Genomic DNA, 20101 nt, shown 5'->3' on the forward strand with positions numbered 1-20101 from the left:
TGAAAAGTCGGAAAGTATGTGTTGAACCCGGCCTCGGTGGTTGGTAGTGCCAAGTTAGACTGACCATAGACACTTCACTTTGTGACATGAATAAAAAACAGCGCTCAATACTAATTCACATAAATTTGGATACACATGTGAACCACACAGTAATCCTAAATTTAAAAACACATTTAATGCTAAATATACAGTATTAAAACATAACTGTAAACATGTCGCACACAGGTAAGTTTAAAAATGAATCATCATAAATGATATAATGCATATGTCCTAGTACCCCCTTATTTGTGGTCTATTTGTATGGGCTCAATGAGAAAGTCCTAGACTGAATAGGTTCCAGATCTGGGTAAATGGTTCAGTCACTGACCAATGGCAAATGTCCAAATGGTGGAAATAGTTACCGGTCCTGAGGTAATTATCAGGTCTCGTTCCAATTTAGCGTTGACCCGAATGGATGCCAGCGGATTTTCAGTGCAAGTTCAGGAGTTTCTTTAACTATCAATGCTTGGACGGTGCATAATAAGGAATCCAAGTAATGTAGTATCCAGAAGAAGGATTGAAGCACACTTTATGCCCACTGACCACAGGGGTAGAAAGAAACCTGACATGTTTAGTTGCCTATGGGCAGCTTTATCAAAATGCACTGCCAGCTTGAATCGCTGTAGGCAGAGGACACAGTCCAGGCTGTACTGAGAGCCGTGGATGGTGGCTCCATACACACTCCCCCAATGCAGCGTTCCAGGTCTAGTCACAGCTGCTGGAGGTGATTCGAGTTTGCAGTGCATACAATATAAAAAACATCTCTACACTGGAGCCCCCTCTGTGCTGCTGTGAGAGGCCCCTCTGTGCTGCTGTGTGAGGGCCCCTCTGTGCTGCCGTGTGAGGCCCCTCTGTGCTGCTGCATGAGGCCCCTCTGTGATGCTGCGTGAGGCCCCTCTGTGATGCTGCGTGAGGCCCCCCTGTGCTGCTGTGTGAGGCCCCTCTGTGCTGCTGTGTGAGGCCCCTCTGGGCTGTTGTGTGAGGCCCCTCTGTGCTGCTGTTTGAGGGCCCCTCTGTGCTGCCATATGAGGCCCCTCTGTGCTGTTGTGTGAGGCCCCTCTGTGATGCTGCATGAGGCCACTCTGTGCTGTTGTGTGAGGCCCCTCTGCGCTGTTGTGTGAGGCCCCTCTCTGCTGCTGTGTGAGGGCCCCTCTGTGCTGCTGTGTGAGGCCCCTCTGTGATGCTGCATGAGGCCACTCTGTGCTGTTGTGTGAGGCCCCTCTGCGCTGTTGTGTGAGGCCCCTCTCTGCTGCTGTGTGCAGAGACGTCTTAACAACAGTGTAGGCCCCTGGGCACAGCAATGCACTGGGGCCCCTACCCACCCATCAGCGTGGGTGGGGGGTGCTATCAGTGGCAGCTTTGATGTCCCGCGGGTAGTAGGGGGTATTCTATCTTCCGCACAGCATGTAGGACCTGGAAAAATAATTTCTGCTAATGACTCCTTTACTGCACAGATGTGGTGGGAGGGAGAACACTAAACTGTAGAAGGGGACATTGTGCTGAATGAAGGGACCCTGGTACATGACTTCCAGGGTGGTAGGGGGTGTTTAATACACAGGGGAGGGGTGGATAGTGGAGTGGGCTTAATATTCATCATTTTCTGGTGGGAGGGCAGCTTGTTTGACTGCAGATATCTCCAGTTCCTGGAAAGAGATTTCTTAGCTTTAATGGGATAAAAATAACTAGAGAGTCCCACCTTTCAGGAGGTACTGGGGACTTGGGGATCAGAGTTCAGGAGCCAGAGCAATCCACCAACAAAAATATAAAACTGCATACCTAGCGTGTGGAGCTGGAGAAGGGATCAGCTGCTGGAAGGCTGATATCTCTGGTTTTGGGCATAGTAGAGACAAGCTGCCAGTGTCCACTGAAATGGGAGAGTTCCAGCTTTTGGAATATACCCTCAGAACAACTCTAAGTGAGAAAGAAACAAAGATATCTGGCTGGTAAGAGCAATTAATGGGCTTGGATGGGGACCACTGCTTTGAAGTCGGATATCTCCGGTTCCCCAGAGCCGATTTTAAAAAATCTGGTACCCCTGGAAAGAGGGGACCCTCAGCTATCAGCCTATGGCCCTTTTACTCTTGGGGCCCTTGGGCAAGAGCCCATTGAGCCCATACGAAAAGACGGCCCTGGCTGTGTGAGGGCCTCTCTGTGCTGATGTGTTAGGCCCCTCTGTGCTGTTGTGTGAGAACCCTCTGTGCTGTTGTGTGAGGCCCCTCTGTGCTGCAATGTGAGGCCCCTCTGTGCTTTTGTGTGCGGCCCCTCTGTGCTGTTGTGTGAGGCCCCTCTGTGCTGTTGAGTGAGGCCCCTCTGTGATGCTATGTGAGGCCCCTCTGTGCTGCCATATGATGCCCCTCTGTGATGCTGTGTGAGGCCACTCTGTGCTGATGTGTTAGGCCCCTCTGTGCTGTTGTGTGAGGCCCCTCTGTGCTGTTGTGTGAGGACCCTCTGTGCTGTTGTGTGAGGACCCTCTGTGCTGTTGTGTGAGGCCTCTCTGTGCTGTTGTGTGAGGCCCCTCTGTGCTGCCATATGAGGCCCCTCTGTGATGCTGTGTGAGGCCACTCTGTGCTGATGTGTTAGGCCCCTCTGTGCTGTTGTGTGAGGACCCTCTGTGCTGTTGTGTGAGGACCCTCTGTGCTGTTGTGTGAGGACCCTCTGTGCTGCAATGTGAGGCCCCTCTGTGATGCTGTGTGAGGACCCTCTGTGCTGCTGTGTGAGGCCCCTCTGTACTGTTGTGTGAGGCCCCTCTGTGCTGCTGAGTGGTATTCATGTGACCGGCGGCCGGGAGACCGACAGTCACATGACCTCCTCCACCATCCCGACCCCTCAGTATCCTGATGGTCGGCATGCCGACCAACAGGGACTATTTCCACTCGTGGGTGTCCATGACACCCATAGAGTGGGAATAGAACCAGTGGCGACCACAGGTCGCCACCGAGCCCGCAGCGTGGCGAGCGCAGCGAGCCTGCAAGGGGCTTGCTGCACTCGCCCCTCCCCGCCGGGATCCCGGCGTCGGTATGCTGCCGGGATCCCGGCGTCGGTAAGCTGACCAGCGGTCTCCTGACCGCCGGTCAGCCATACTACACCTGTGCTGCTATGTGAGGCCCCTCTGTGCTGTTGTGTGAGGCCCCTCTGTGCTGCTGTGTGAGGCCCCTCTGTGCTGTTGTGTGAGGCCCCACTGTGCTGTTGTGTGAGGCCCCTCTGTGCTGTTGTGTGAGGACCCTCTGTGCTGCTGTGTGAGGACCCCTCTGTGCTGCTGTGTGAGGACCCCTCTGTGCTGCTATGTGAGGCCCCTCTGTGCTGTTGTGTGAGGACCCTCTGTGCTGCTGTGTGAGGACCCCTCTGTGCTGCTGTGTGAGGACCCCTCTGTGCTGCTATGTGAGGCCCCTCTGTGCTGCTGTGTGAGGACCCCTCTGTGCTGCTATGTGAGGCCCCTATGTGCTGTTGTGTGAGAACCCTCTGTGCTGTTGTGTGAGGACCCTCTGTGCTGCTGTGATCCTCCTCTGTGCTGCTATGTGAGGCCCCTCTGTGCTGCTATGTGAGGCCCCTCTGTGCTGCTGTGTGAGGACCCCTCTGTGCTGCTATGTGAGGCCCCTCTGTGCTGTTGTGTGAGAACCCTCTGTGCTGTTGTGTGAGGACCCTCTGTGCTGCTGTGATCCTCCTCTGTGCTGCTATGTGAGGCCCCTCTGTGCTGTTGTGTGGGGCCCCTCTGTGCTATTGTGTGAGGACCCTCTGTGCTGCTGTGTGAGGCCCCTCTGTGCTGCCATGTAAGGCCCCCCTGTGATGTTGTGTGAGGCCCCTCTGTGCTGTTGTGTGAGGCCCCTCTGTGCTATTTGTGTGAGGACCCTCTGTGCTGCTGTGGGAGGCCCCTCTGTGCTGCTGTGTGAGAACCCTCTGTGCTGTTGTGTGAGGACCCTCTGTGCTGCTGTGTGAGTGTCCCTCTGTGCTGCTGTGAGAGGCCCCTCTGTGCTGCTATGCAAGGCCCTCTGTGCTGCTGTGTGTGGCCCCTCTGTGCTGCTGTGTGAGGCCCCTCTGTGCTGCCAAAATCGAAGCAACAAAATTGGGGATGAGGAGGGGGGGGGGGGGGGCAGTGTTGACTTCTGTATTAGCCTAGGGCCCTGGATGAGATGCGGGAGATGTGATGCGCGAGTTGTGGATGCAAGTGCATTAACTAGGGTAGGTAATGAAAGAGTGAGGAGGAATGGAGGGGTTCTAGGTTATATTACCACACCTAGTTGGGGTTAACATAGTAGGCAGCTCTGACATGTGGTCCAGGATGCTGACAGTTGGGCACACATGGCAACAGCACTGGCAGTTGAGGTCAGTGGGCACTGGGCAGTCAGCAGATATGGAACAGCAAGGACACTGTAAACGAGGACTGTGGGTCCAGCAGTGACTAGAGTATGTTTTTGGTGAGTATTCTGCCTCAGTGCTAATGTGTAATTTACAAATAGTATTCACACATTTTTGAATCTCTATATTTGTGAGAATAAGATGTACTGTAGGTCACATAGCTGAGCCAAGGCTGGGCACACACTGGAGCGATGTCAGGTGGATTGCTGTTTTGCAACGACAAATCGCCTACATCACTGAGTGTGCACGGGTGATTGCGCACTCCCACGGAGGCATGCAACAGTGTTACAGTAGGTTTGATGTGCTGCACATCAACCTAGCGATATCACTAGCGATCTTGTATATGATAATGGAGGACGGAACATGATCGAAGTCCCACCACTGTGTACACAGAATCTACTGTAGGCTCAAGGGCATTCATTCTGATGTCAGAACAAATGCCCGACGCTCCAGTGTGTACCCAGCTTACCTGTAATTGCCAGTCACATGCCACACGAGCCTGGTGTCACTGCACACCATGAACCCATGGTAAATACACCACTGTCCTTTCCCTAGAAAACGTAACCAGCAGCAGTGACTTCATCTGTGATGGTTAGTACTTACACAGGAGTGCAAATCTTGGGGTTCACTCACAAAAGTTACAACTAGTACTAGGTTTTTCCAGTCAGGACTGGTCACAAAACTGCAGGGAGATGAATAGTGTGGGATGTGTGGTAGCATACCAGCCTCAGCCTGATCAGTACTGGGTGGGGAATACTCTTGGGAAATTGGGCAAGCAATAAATAAGCGGGACCCCACCTCGGCAAATGTGGCCAGTGCAGAATTGCCTTTCTGCCCCCCTTGGAATTGGGAATCGGGATAACCAGGATAATGTGTCAAAGACAGACAGTCATACTTACGTTTGTGGAACTCTAAGGAAACCCAGACAGCCAATAACTGCCTACCTGCCAGGGCCTGCTGGAACATGTTGTTTCAGGAGTCCAAGTAATAGAAAAACAATGCACATACCAACTTATAGAAATAAAATGTCCACCACACCTCCTCATTAATCATTTTATCAGCGCCGTAACGACCTGTGTGCCAGGTGTGCCTGGCACACAGCGCAGTTACCCTGAGGGCGCACGGCCAGCGGCTTCTAATGAGTCAAATTGACTCATTACAAGCAACCAGTTTTTTGCCGTGCGCCGCGCTGGAGGAGAAGCAGCAGCGCCGGAGGTAGGGATGGAGGAGGAGGGAGGGGGACTGGAGCCGCAGCAGCGCTATGTCATTGGTAGTAGCGCCACTGCAGCACTCCCCTCTCCTTCCGTATTGGCTGCCATGTGTGCCCAACTGTCAGCATCCTGGACCACGTGTCAGAGCTGCCTACTATGCGGTTCCCTCATCCCAGCATTCACAGCGCCGGGATCTCTGCCAGCACGAGGAGCCTGACTGCCAGCAGGGAGAGATGGTAAGTATTTCTCTTTATCTCTCTCTCTCTTCTGCCACTATGTGTAAAAAGGGGGACTGGCTGCCGTAATGTGTAAAAAGGGGGATGCTGGCTGCCGTAATGTGTAAAAAGTGGGACGCTGTCTACCGTAATGTGTAAAAAGGGGGACGCTGTCTGCCGTAATGTGTAATAAGAGGACGCTGTCTGCCGTAATGTGTAAAAAGGGGGACGCTGTCTGCTGTAATGTGTAAAAAGGGGGACGCTGGCTGCCGTAATGTGTAAAAAGGGGGATGCTGGCTGCCGTAATGTGTAAAAAGGGGGACGCTGTCTACCGTAATGTGTAAAAAGGGGGACGCTGTCTGCCGTAATGTGTAATAAGAGGACGCTGTCTGCCGTAATGTGTAAAAAGGGGGACGCAGTCTGCCGTAATGTGTAAAAAGGGGGACGCTGTCTGCCGTAATGTGTAAAAAGGGGGACGCTGTCTGCCATAATGTGTAAAATGGGGGGCGCTGTCTGCCGTAAAGTATAAAAAGGGGACGCTGTCTGCCATAAAGTGTAAAAAGGGGACGCTGTCTGCCGTAATGTATAAAAAGGGGGACACTGTCTGCCGTAATGTGTAAAAAGGGGCTCTACCTGGTGTAGTGGCGCTACTGTGCAGCGTAATTTGAATAATGGAGACTACTGTGCACCGTAGTATGAATTGGTATTATTTTGTGGCCACGCCCCTTCCCCATGAAGCCACGCCCCTATATATTTTTTGCATGCCTGCAGCGCGCACTGCCCCTGTATTGCATGGGTGGGGGGGTGCCAATGACCATTTCTTGCACAAAGCGCTAAAATGCCTAGTTACGGCATTGCATTTTATTACATGTTTTAATAAAACATAGCTAACCATCATCCATGACACAGGCATAGGAGGGTATCCAATTACCCATAGTAAAACATGAAGCCCGAAAAACAACCATTTTTTTTAAATAAATCTTTATTTTTATGCTTATGGGCTTATTTCTTTCTTTACAGAGTTACTCCATTCATGGATGGGGATACCAGTGTTTGAGCTCAACAATTCCTTCAATATGACATCTGGCGGTAGACTAAAGGTACTAAATGTTATGCAATCTAATAGAAAGGTTTTAAGGCTATCCATGCTTGAGCACAGGTGACTATATTATTACCTCATTCATTTTGATTAAACATTTATTCTCAAAATGGATATCCCTAATACCTGGACTGTTAGGGTGCCTTGAGGACCAATTTTTGGAACCACTGCCTGCAATGTACTGTTCCACTCAGTGCTGAAAGTAGGGTGGTACGAGTTGGTACGGACTGGAGTACCATTAAGAAATATGGTGGTGGTACGCAGTACCGCCAACCCACCGCTGGTGCATCATTTATAAGCGGCATTCTTGTAAAATGGTGTCAGTGGCATAACTGTGTGTGGTACAATATGTAATAGGCATTACGGTGTCTGGCATAACGTGTAATGGGCATTACGGTGTGTGGCATAATGTGTAATAAGCATTACGGTGTGTGGCATAACGTGTAATGGGCATTACAGTGTTTGGCATAATGTGCAAGGGGCATTACGGTGTGTGGCATAATGTGGCCATGCACCTATTGTCATGTAGCCACTCCCCTAGCTTCATGTGACCACGCCTCCTTCATGACACATGACCACGCCTATTTTTACTATCAGTACCACTAAGAAAAAATAACTACTTGCACCACTGGTTCCACCCCTGAAAGATTCTCTCTGTATTGCATGGTGACCACTAGAATGCTGTCTGTATTGTACACCGGTCACTAGAATAGTCTCTGTATTATTAATCTATATTAGAATGAACTGTATAGCCATCACAAAGATGCTCTTTGTTTTGTATAGTAGCCACAGGATGCTTCTCTGCATTGTATCATTGTATCCTCCCGTCTGTCCCGAGTTAGGCAGTAAAGTCCTGATTCTAAGGGACTCAACATCTTGACAGTCAGGTGTTTTGTCCTTTTTGGAGATATGTCCCAGTTCCTCAGCCTCTGTATAGCAGTAACAGGTGTACATGGCAGTCCAGAGGTGGTTTCAGGGATGGAGTGTTAGGGGTAGGTTAGCACTTCAGAACATACTTATACCCTTTTCACACAGCACAAATAACCTGGCTATTACCAGGTCGACACGGGTCGCTGTGCAGTGTGAAAGGAGCCATGGACGAATTCCCGGGTCGCCTGACCCGGTAATTCATCCTGGGCTATAAGAAGGGTTATTCCCGGGTAATTACTAGGTCAGGCATAATGTGAACGGGTTTCCCAGGTCGATGCGAACCAGTACCCATTCACTGCATAAGGAGAGGTGGCGTGGAGATGATCTCATCTCCCAGCGCCGCCACCGCATCCGCCCCGGATGCCGGCTCTGTCTTCGCCCCCGGATGCACCCAACCCTGCATATTGCCGGATCGGGATTGCGCTGTGTAGGGTCCAATGCCGAGTCCCACCCGGGAAGGACTAGTTTTCAATTCCAAGGTGCGACCCGGCATTGCGATCTGAAAGCGGTACAGCCAACACTCCCGGAAGGTCGAGAGACTCCTGAATCTCAGGTGGTTCTCCCTTATACCTGGAAAAGTGGGTAAGTCTCATGCAACCACCAGAGTGAAGTGGGTGGCCTGGGCACGTTGTTTATGTGATTTATACTTAATTGTTCGATCGTTGCCCCATCATACACTGATAGGAATCTCAGCTTTGTATAGCAGGACACAATGACACAATCGTAGTGCCATGCCCCTCGTACCTTCCACCCAGTTACCCTATCCCAGAGGGGACAGTCAGCATGACTACAACTATGCAAAAGAAATTAATGTGGCTATTGCGCTGATTTAAGTTACTGTTACCAAGCAATAAATTCTGGCTGAATAAAGATGCAACACTTTAAGATGAAAAATCAGTATCTTGAGTTTTTAATTTTTGTTTTCTACATAAAAAGTTAGCAGCTCCGTTCCTCTGCTTCGTGAGGGGCACGCTAAGGTGCGAAACCGCTTGAGGTTTATTCCTATCGTCCAGCCCAGTTCAAGGATGTCTGGAGGTATCCGCACCTATACACTAACAGAGGCCCCCTCTTGCATGAGACGTGGACCACCAAAGGGAATAATCACCTCTGCATTCCAGCAGTACCGCTTATGGTAAGACTACACCGGCTAAAGACCTGCTGCCGCAAACCAAATACAGTATGTGACAGGCCCGTCATGAAGCAGAGGAATTCTAATTCAACACCTCCGGCTCAGGAGAGAGAGAGAGCCGGGAAGTGATCACATCCAGACAGGAGTGAGTGATTGCTTATATGTAAGTCATCAGATACACAGCACTTTTCCATTTGTGGTAAGCTTCCATAAGGACAGTTACTCTTTCTTTTTTACGTATGGACACTGGACTTCCATTCATTTTTTTAATACATACAAAAATCGTGGTTGCATTCTATATACACTTTTTCCCCCCCTTTTTAACGGAATATAACATTGGGTGCTTCTAAATGTGATTCTATTTACTTGTTTTTATAGTTATGTGTGACCATTGTGTTTTAAAATAACTTTTTATGTGGAAAACAAAAATGTACAAATCAAGATACTGATTTTTCATCTAAAAGTGTTACATCTTTATTCCGCCAGAATTTTTTGCTTGGTAACAGTAATGTAAATCAGCGCAATAGCCACATCAATTTCTTTTGCATACATGGGAAGCTAGAGATCCGTTGAATTGTACTTTTGAGCTGTTCCGTTTATAGTTAGTGTTCACACAGACACGACTGGGCTAATTGCTGCTAATAAATTAATTTAAATATATAGTATTTTTTATTACTTTCTTAATAGCGCCTGATAATTTATTTCAGTTTTTGTTATGACTACAACTATGCTTCAGATGCATTTTGGCACATCCCTGGCATACAGGGCCGGTTCTAGCCCTTTTGGCGTCCCGGGCGGAAAATAGGGGCGTGGCTTCATACAGGAGGCGTGGTCAGTTACGCTCCCTGTAGAGTTGTGCCCCCATTTGTGTTGAGTTGTGCCCCCATTTGTGCCCCCTGTAGAGTAACGCACTGCACAGCAAAGGTCCTCTCCACGAAGGGAAACTAGACGGGTAGCATCTAGTGCCCTTCACAGCGGGGGACACAGCGGACACAGCGGGGGGGGGGGGGGGGGGGCACAGTAGCGGATCTTGCCATGGCCCAGTGCCCTCCGGATGGCGCCGGCGCCCTCTGGAAGGCGGCGCCCTGGGCAAAAGTCCTGCTTGCCCGTGGCAAGATCCGCTACTGCTGGCATATGACCGCTCCCTCTTTTCATCAAATGTCAAGATTTGCAGGAATTTTGGAAGAAATGTCACCAAAATTCTCTTTTTATTATCTATAGCGCTATAACGCTTTATGTATTGGGTAGCGATGGTTTACATACATCTCTGATGTTTTTTGTACTGCACATGCAGAGGGTACTCAGATGCTGGATGTTCATGCAGACTGATACAGTGCTGCGTCTTCAGATTCGGCAGTGGATCTCACAAGCATGCAGAAGGTGTCTATTTACACTTGATGCCTTCTGCAGCAATAGTAGGCTTACCATACCATCCCTTAAAACTGGGACACTCATGGATTACACAGGTTCTCTGGCGCATTATAACCAGCTGAAATGCAGGTTTGAAGTCAGACAGCCACAGAACCTGTGTAATTCATGAGTGTCCCTGTTTAATGGGATAGTATGGCAAGCCTAAGCTTTAGCGCACTTTCGCACAGCAGCTGGGATTACTGCAGCCATCTCTGAATCAGGATTTATGAGCTACTGGATAAATTCAGCTCAGACTTGGTGTACCAGAGATACTGAGCAGTCTAATACACTGCTGAATTATTCAGCATACCTCCCAACATGACCCTCTCCAGGAGGGACACAATGCTCTGCTTCTGGATTTTTCCTTCATTTATGATTGCCTGCACATGTTTTGAAAAGGTTAAGGATAAGAAAGGTGTTTCACCACAGGTGATGGCAATCATAAATTAAGAGAGAAGTCCAGGAGCAGAGCATTCTGTCCCTCCTGGAGAGGATCATGTTGGGAGGTACAGTATGTTGAATCTGTGGCTAAGAGGCAGATTTATCAACGCTTGGAGAGAGAAAAAGTGTGGAGAGTTTAAAACACAGCCTGTAAAATGACAGAAGCTGATTGGCAGGTGTTTTATCTCTCTCTCCACTTTATCTCTCTCCAAGCTTAGATAAATCTGCCCCTAAAACTCCCTTCTCTGTCTACAGTGTATAAGGAAGCACAAATTTAAACATCTTTTAGACAGAATATAGCGGGTCGCACCAGGGAGTCTGACACGGAAGCTTCCCGGGCGCGACCTACCTCAAGCCCCTCACCGCCGCTGATTCCAACCCGGTATATTGCCAGGTTGGTGACGTCAGTGGTGACCCAGCGGGGGCGGCGCTTGGAGATCACATGATCACATACAGTGTAAACGGGAAATGGGTCGCATCGACACGGGTTCCAGTTTAGATAGCACAGCTTGCCGGGTTGAACCCTGCAAGCTACCCGAGTTGGAATACCGGGTCACTCGACCCGGATTATTCCAACTGGGCCCTTTTACGCCGCACAGCAACACGGGTTATGCACGCTCATGTGCAATAACCCGTGTTAGAGAAGTTGGCGGTGTAAAAGGGGTATAAAACAGTAAAAAATAAATGACATGCTGTACAACAATACAATTGAGCAGAATTTATTGTGTAATCTGGTAATCATTCATAGATTTCAGTAAAGGTGCATACACACAGTGCGGTGTAACTTTATGATTTTGACTATAGACTCAAAATCGTAAGGAAAGTTAGTGCAAATCGCACCGTGTGTACACTGACTGTGCAGGCAAATCAATCTTGACTATATTGTGTACAATCTTGTCCATACCTCCCAACATGACCCTCTCCAGGAGGGACAGAATGCTCTGCTTCTGGACTATTCTCTTAATGTATGATTGCTGGCACCTGTTTTGAACAGGTAAATGGACAAGAAAGGTGTTTCAGCACAGGTGCTAGCAATCATAAATTAAGAGAAAAGTCCAGGAGCAGAGCATCGTGTCCCTCCTGGAGAGGGTCATGTTGGGAGGTATGATCTTGTCTAGTACATTGCATACCTCCCAACATGACCCTTTCCAGGAGGGACACAATGCTCTGCTCCTGGACTTCCCTCATAATGTATGATTGCCGGCACCTCTGGTGAAACACCTTTCTTATCCATTAACCTGTTCAACACAGGTGCTGGCAATCATAGAGAAAGAGAAAAATCCAGAAGCAGAGCATTGTGTCCCTCCTGGAGAGGGTAATGTTGGGAGGTATGACGACATAGTATAGTCAAAATTGGCACTTCTTAGTCAAAATCTCACATAATCAAAATCTCAAATAAAGATAGTCAATATAGGTGGTTCAGGGGAAATCGCAAAGTCAAAATCAGAGATAGTCAATATCTCACTGTGTGTATGCACCTTAACATTTTGCTGTGTGCAGATCTTCAGATCTCAGGGCTGGTGCTAAATGCGGCTGATCAGCAAATGATCTGTAATCAGTGGGACCCCTGTGTCAGGCTCTCCCCAGCATGCATTGCTCTACCTATTTAATCCTCAGTCATAGAGTTATGTGTTACAAGAGAGGAAACCAGTAGTCAGGTCAGTAGCACATGGTGGGGGTCAGAGGTAATGGTCAGAAAGTGACGTTGTTTGGCAGTAATGGTTCCTTATAGACCCAAAGGTTGTGCTGCTTTGTGAAACACTACTGTATTGCGTATCTGATAGTGGTATTATGTATACCCAATGCCTCTCTAAGGATGTTGCTGTATAATATACAGCCTTCATATTCTTTCCCTGTTCTGTTTTATTCCTGTATTCCTTGAACCAACATGCCACTGTATTTTACAGTCTGATAGATGATGATGAAATGCAATCAACTCTTCTGCATTAATCTGTGCAGTAGTTTTAGCAACTTCTGTGGAAAGCTTTTGACTGATCTGTCCTTAAACAATGTATAGTAGATGGCTTCCAATATGACAGGGCTCAAATGGTGGTGTATTAGTGAGTAACCTGATTAGTGTCCCTTTAACCCTCAGTTGAGCGCAGCTGGCCTGACAGGTGCCACAAAGCTGTTCTTGCTCCCCTCTCTGCCCCAAGAAGGTGCAGGGGCCTGTCCCTCCTCGTACCTTCCTATCTCTAGGTGCTGCTCGAAAACCCTTAGTCAGTTTTCCTGCTGCCTGCGTGGAGTGCAGTAGTGACCCTCCTGGGCACACTGCGCCCAAAATCTTGACTTATGAAGGTTCATTTTTCCTCGTATTTTCATCTATTTAGTTTGCTCATTTTATGAAAAACTACAAAGGTTGTGGATATTTTGCAGAAATATGTAGGTTTGTTCAGGTTGGCATCTCGGGCACACTATGCTCAAAATTATATTTGTGGTTGGTGGTTTTTTTTTTTTTTTTTCTCCTCTTCCGATTTTTTTGCTGAAATTGCCTGCCTGTAAAACCTACGATTTTCTCTCTATGCACATCTTAATAAAGGTAACTGATCACTTTAAAAGCGTTATAATAGAGTTAATTAGGTGCTAATTTCTATTTTCTAACAGGCGCATTGCGCCTGAACCTGGGAGTCCCAGAGGTGCGCCTGACGGAGGGTTAATCCACCATCTCGCATCAAGATCAGAATAGAACATTGAGTTAATACACCAAGCTATCCTGTGCAAGTGACCTGGGGAGAGGACATCACCATCTGCAGCATTGGGGGAGGTGTATTAAGCCTGGAGAAGTGATACAGTAAGTGTAAGGTGATAACGCACCAGCCAGTCAGCTCCTAACTGTCAACTTGCATATTGGAGCTAATTGGCTGGTGCATTATCACCTTGCACTTTTTACTGCTTTATCGCTTCTCCAGGCTTAATACATCTGCCCATGTGCTAAACTGGCTGTCTGTGCACTCTGCTTAATGTGCCTGACTAGCATGAGGGAAATCTGCTGAGAGGCTGTGTCTGTAACCAAGACTGTAGCTCCCAAATACCTACTGAAACATCTGGGGCAGATGTATTAACCTGGAGAAGGCATAAGGAAGTGATAAACCAGTGATAGGTGGAAGGTGATAATGCACCACCCAATCGGCTCCAATATATAAATTAACACTTGGGAGCTGATTGGCTGGTGAGTTGGCACCTTCCACCTATCACTGGTTTATCACTTCCTTATGCTGTCTCCAGGCTTAATACATCTGCCCCCAGTGTGAGGCTTTTATAACCTACCCTTGAAGGACTGCTGTATGTATTTTCATATGCATCTACCATTAATAATGGATGCGTGATGAATTTTGTTACTGTTGGCACAATATGATTTTCCACTTCCAGATGGCACTAATTTGGCTTAAAAATAAATGTAATATATTTCAGTTTTTCCATCCTCCTGTGCAAAACTAAAAAAAAAAACCATGCAAGAAGAAATTGCTGCCACCGTAGTCTTCATCACAATGCTGGTGAAAAAGCACAGGAAGCTGAACAAAGCACAGATAGACAAGTTTGCAGCTAAGCTGACCACCGTTCTGTTTGCACGGTATAAATCTCACTGGTATGTGGAGAATCCAACTAAAGGACAAGCTTTTCGGTAAGATGTATTCAGTCGCTAACCTTTTCTGTGATTATTGGTTCTGTAACTGACTCTAAGTACTAGGCCACATGTGGCCTATGTCCTGCTCCTTGCTGTCTTGCCCTGAGTGCTCTCAATATGAGTGACACAGGGGCTTTGTCCCACCTTTTCCTTTCAGTCTTTATAGAGCTGCTGTAACTGGAACAAAGAACATACATGTATATTTGTTTGCTTAGTATTGTGAGGCTGTCCGATGCAGTAGTGTTCAGCTAAACTTAATGCCGTTGAACAGGGATGCCCAAGATGTGTAGTATGCTACAATGAAGCTTTGAGCGGTTACACAAGGCTTAAAGGGAGTTTGGAGTCCGAGGCATTGCTGCTGTGTGAGTAAGCCTTGCCCTGCACACCAGCCCATGGCTAGGCCTTCACATGCTCAGCCCTGTACTCTTGAGTGGAGACCTGAGTCCCCCTGTAAGGGTGAAAGAAATGACCATATAGTGCACAAAAAGGAAAGCTGCTCAATCAGATTGTGATCTCACTCAGGTGCTAAAAGGGAGGGGTAATTCTGTGTGAGGAAAAACAATTTGTGTTCCCTAATGCACACTGAGTGAGAACTAATACTGCATAATAACCAGATAATACGGAGATCTTAGTTGCGTATATCTGCAGATATAGGGTAAGCCCCCAGGCCATTCGGCAAGGCGTCTCCGTCACTGGGGGTCCCTAACACTAGGTATGGGTCCGTGGTGCAGGACCCCATCACATCGGCACAGGTCGGCTACCCCAGGTCAGCACACAGGTGAAAGTTAATAGGGGTTAATAAGAAGCACAAGTGCTATATAAGTGAAGTGCGATTAAAAGAATACAAAAATATATACAAAGTGATAGGGAAAATCATAAGTGTTAATAAAGTGTTAGGGTGTGCCGACCTGAAGCCGCCCAGCCATACCGACACAGGGGCCACCCCACAAATAATTACATATATGTCTGGGTCTGAATGCCTAGTGTAAGGCCACATGATAATGGCTCCTACAGAATCTGAGAGCCAGCTTACCTGGAGACACCCCTAACTTCTCCAATGGCACTCTGGAGTCAGCAATCCCTCCTAATGCCCCTATTAACTTTCACCTGTGTGCTGACCTGGGGTAGCCGACCTGTGCCGACGTGATGGGGTCCTGCACCCCGGACCCATACCTAGTGTTAGGGACCCCCAGTGACAGAAGCCTTGCCGAATGGCCTGGGGGCTTACCCTATATCTGCATATATACGCAACTAAGATCTCCGTATTATCTGGTTATTATGTTGTATTATTTCTCACTCAGTGTGCATTAGGGAACACAAATTGTTTTTCCTCACATATACCATATAGTGTTTAAGTACTAGTGTTACTGCTCTTCTACAATCGCATGTATTGGTGAGGACTTAACCATGCACCAAGCTATTATCAGCCTAGGTCAAGGGGTAAGTTTGAACATCAGTGCTAAAGAGTGGGCAGGAGGAACCTTGGACAAGGTAGTGTGCTGCCCTGCCCATACTAGAGAGAAGGTGGGTGGCGGTAGCCAATTGTAGGTTTCCATGCATTATGCAGTCCAGCTGTAGAAAATCCCCAAAATATGTTGTTTTGTATAATGAGTCTTAAGACTCAGTATGGTGGCACATTTAATGTTTGTTGATGCAGTAATCAAAAGTAGGGTGTGCACAGATGGCATTGGCTACAGGGGCAGAATCCATTGAAAGCTTAACAAAGCCTATGAAACTATATGGATGCTTGTGTCTGTGCCCATGATCCTGATTGGCCCCAGAAACCTGATGGCTTCATTCAGGACTGGGAGTAATTGTTTACACTACTTATAGTAAGTGGTTGTCTATCTTAACCTTTTAAATCCCCCTTCAGATATTTTATGTTGTGGCTGAAATGGTCAACTGAAAAACCCTGTACAATATGTATAACCTAATTGCATAAAAATTAATAAACTAAAAAGATGTAGGGTGCGTAATTATGATTTTTGCCTTCTGTATGAGTGTTGTGGGTCACTGTTACTTCCTTCCTGTAACTCTGGTATGGAGAATGTTTTGGTCCTCCAGCTGTTTATCTACACATACCTGCTTGCTCTGCTAAAGTTCTTCTACTTGGCCATGCTAAAACTGTTGCAAGGCATGTTGGGATATGTAGTTCAACAACTGGAGGGCCAAAGGTTCCCCATCCAGGCTTTAACTGAATGCTGTCTGGTATGCTAAAAAAAATAAAATGCTCCAAATCAAGGCCTGATACAGATATTTGCATTTCGGTTTGGTACAACTGTTAGAAACCACTTCAGTGTGTGTGGTGGGTTTTATTTTATTTTTTCCTCCCACAACTGCAAAAAATCTGTCTGCACAAACATTGGCACTGTATCATCAACAACTACATAGGGGTCGTGACATCCTAAAATACCTGCTACTACATTAATCTACAAACATGTTAAGTTGGGTGGGAAGCCTAATGGGCAAATCCCTGCCACCCAAAGCTGGTTTCTTCAGTGGACCAGAGTCTAAGTCTTTCATGGCTTCAATACGGTGGACTCTTGCTCAATGCTTTTGAGCAGCATGTGTAGCTAATGCAAGGTATTGGCCATGTCTCTTACACCCACTAGTAGAGAACCTGGTTATTTAACTCTCTCTAAATCTTCTCCAGATGCATAAGAATAAATAAGTTCCAAGCTGTTGATTCAGTCTTGGCGGAGGCCTGTGTAGAAAGCAACGTAAAATTTGATGACCTTGGCATGCCAAAAGAAATGACCATCTGGGTGGATCCATTTGAGGTGTGCTGTAGGTGAGTGGTCCATGTTATGTTTGACACTTTAACAGTTTGGTTAATGCATCTCCCACTTAATCAGCTGCTAACTGCCATGTTACAAGTGGTGTTTGACAAATGACTGATTGGCTGGTACTTGATCTCTATCCATTTCTACAGAGCTTAGTACGTCTATCATTGACTCACTGTCTCATTGCAGATATGGGGAGAAGAATTGCCCTTTCACAATTGCAAGTTTCTGTGGTAAAGAAGACTGTAATGTACCTAGGAGGATTAGCACTGCTGTCGACAAAGCTACTTCTGACTATCATTCTGGGACATCTGATGAAGAGACCACCATAAAGGAACCCAGGACTATTCCTACAGTGAGCAATCCCAACAGCATTTATCAGGTACTCTATGCAGTCCGAACAGGTAACTTCTGCTTAATAGCATGTACTAATGCAAACCCTGCATAAGATTGAATAGACTTTTGTAGGGAACTGCCTACCTCCATATATGTGAAGTACACTGAGGCAAGTTTTTTGGTAATTGGGCTGCCCTTAGGCACAATATCATGTCGCTATTCAAGCTCTCCCTCCTGGTCCTTAGTCTGAAGCCTCCTGGCAGATGGCAATTGAGCAAGTAACCCCAACATCATGCACTCAAAATTCTGCCCACAGCCCCCATTTAGCAATGGTGCTTCCTGAAAAAAGGATCAAAGCAGGGGGGAGTGTCTGCTTGCTGTAGTGCCACTAAGCACATGTCACTTATGTCTAGTGGGAAATCTGCCACTGGAGGTACACAGCGTACTTGTAGGCTTTTCCAACCCTCGCCTCTTGTTCACTAGATTCAGACTTGTGTAGAACTAGCTGATTTTTTTTTAACCTTCTTCTTGATCAGGTCCATCCACCACAACTAGAGTTCTGCATCCTGTCCTTCTCAGGGCAGTTCTAGCATTTGCAGTAGCAAAAATTAGAACAATGATTATTCTATATCATTGTGGCCCATATCCTATCTTACTGCATAATAGCTGCTGCTTATCTTGACACTTGCAAAACTGCAACTGTAAAAAAAAATTACTCGATCGCTGTGTGGACAGCAGTTCTACTTGCACAGGACTCTGTTTAAAGTGGTTACCTGTACTAGCACTGAAACTAAACCCTCCCCCCCCCCCCCCCCCTCTCTTTTAATCTTTTTTTTTTTTCAGTGTTCAGACTACATTCAAACACTTCATTCTTGGCCCCAGTTCCCCCGCAGAAAGAACTACCCAAATGAAGGGCATCAGCCTTCAGGTTACTATCCTAAAGCCTCCAAATCCTACAGACAACCTATGACGTCTGGTCCTCGTGTTGACCGTTATCACTGGGTGAACACAAGACGCTGACCCAAGCGTCTAGCATTTTTTAGAAAAATCCACTGCCTCTTTTTTAAGCTTGTTTTTAGGAGAACACTTATTTATATTTTTATGTGTGTTTGTAACTGCAATGATGCACTGATTGGTTTTTATTTAAGGAAAAAAAAAAAGAATAAATTACATTTTTACACTGCATTGACCATTTATTGGGACACGACTGTCTTGAAATGGCTAAACCCTTAACCAATGTGTTAAAGGGTAATTACTCTGATCAACAATGGAAATCCCACATCTACGTTCCTGCCACTCTACCTGAATTGTAGGCATATTCCCTCTGCATCTGAAGTACATCAGGAAATCTGGTGCCCACAAGTAATATATAATTTAACTGATGGCAATTTGAAGGAGGTGGTAGACATGGCTGTCTGCTGTGTGGTTCTAGCTGCGGCATGGGCCGACACTAATCTGAATAAATGGATGGTATGGTCTAGACAGCCCTGCTGTAATTTATGACCAAAGTTGTGTTGCATAATTGGCTTTATATCTGTAAATGTAAGAATAAGAAGGGGAACTACTGATAATGACACCCTCCTCCCACAGCGTTCTATTAGATTCTCAGGTTTTATGGGGCTCAAACTATTCAGAGTACAAACCAGTGTTGTAGAAAGTGACACTGAACACTAGTGTACCATACAATCTGCTGTGAAAAGCATTAATTGCAAGAGGTGTTCTTGATTACATAAATATAATCATGTGCCTAAAGCAGCAGGTACTGATGTCGCAGACACTACAGGAACATAAGACTGGTATACACAACACACAATGGTCTGGCTTCATGTTTTACTCATGGCCTCCCATGGGTATATCTGATTTAAAGCAGCATTGTAACTGACCTCTGTCACTGTATAATGGCTCATTGTTTGCAAAGGCCTATAGTAATACAGTCTCCTACTCATGAAAGTCCAGTTTTAGCAAAGTGAAATGGTGCATCTAGGAGCTACTATAATAATCTGCCTGAAAGAAGGGGCTCATAAAACATGGGATTTAATCATTGACAACACCAGGTTTATGGTGCCATTGATTTTTCTTTAAAACGTCTTTAATTGTCTGATTTTTGTAGTTTTGCACCTCCCTGCTTTGGCTAATCTACTGTACATAAAAATTGGAATGCACCACTGGTTTGTTTGGGGTGTAGTATGAGTGGCTTGGGGCCAACATACTGGCGCCAGGATCCCGACCGCTGGCATACTGACAGCTGCGCGAGTGCTTATGAGCCCCTTGCAGGCTTGGTGGTGCGCCACGCTATTTATTTTCCCTCCAGGGGGGTCGTGGACCCCCCCCAAGAGGGAGAATGTGTCTGCATGCTGGTGGTCAGGGTTCCGGCTGGTGGCATACTGGGACTTAGGGGTCTATTTACTAAGCCTTGGATGGAGATAAAGTACCAGCCCATCAGCTCCTGTCATGTCACAGCCTGGGTTTGAAAAATGACAGTTAGGAGCTGGTTGGCTGGTATTTTATCTGCATCTACTTTATCTCCATC

General features: G+C 47.0%; 1 protein-coding gene across 2 annotated transcripts; it reads left to right on the forward strand.

The window, feature by feature from the left end:
- The first annotated feature begins 4350 nt into the window (after positions 1-4350).
- BTG4 (BTG anti-proliferation factor 4) lies at positions 4351-18754 on the forward strand. 2 transcript variants are annotated; one of them, XM_063943261.1, is made up of 6 exons: positions 4351-4451; positions 6839-6918; positions 14239-14449; positions 17106-17243; positions 17425-17617; positions 18415-18754. In XM_063943261.1, the coding sequence occupies exons 3-6, from the start codon at positions 14277-14279 to the stop codon at positions 18589-18591; spliced, it is 681 nt and encodes a 226-aa protein (XP_063799331.1). In that variant the 5' UTR covers positions 4351-4451; positions 6839-6918; positions 14239-14276; the 3' UTR covers positions 18592-18754. The 2 variants fall into 2 exon arrangements, with proteins under 2 accessions (XP_063799331.1, XP_063799332.1); XM_063943262.1 differs by lacking the exons at positions 4351-4451; positions 6839-6918 and adding an exon at positions 12405-12485.
- The last annotated feature ends 1347 nt before the right edge of the window (positions 18755-20101 follow it).

Source organism: Pseudophryne corroboree, chromosome 10 (genome assembly GCF_028390025.1).
Source record: "Pseudophryne corroboree isolate aPseCor3 chromosome 10, aPseCor3.hap2, whole genome shotgun sequence".
In the NCBI taxonomy this organism is placed as follows: domain Eukaryota; kingdom Metazoa; phylum Chordata; class Amphibia; order Anura; family Myobatrachidae; genus Pseudophryne; species Pseudophryne corroboree.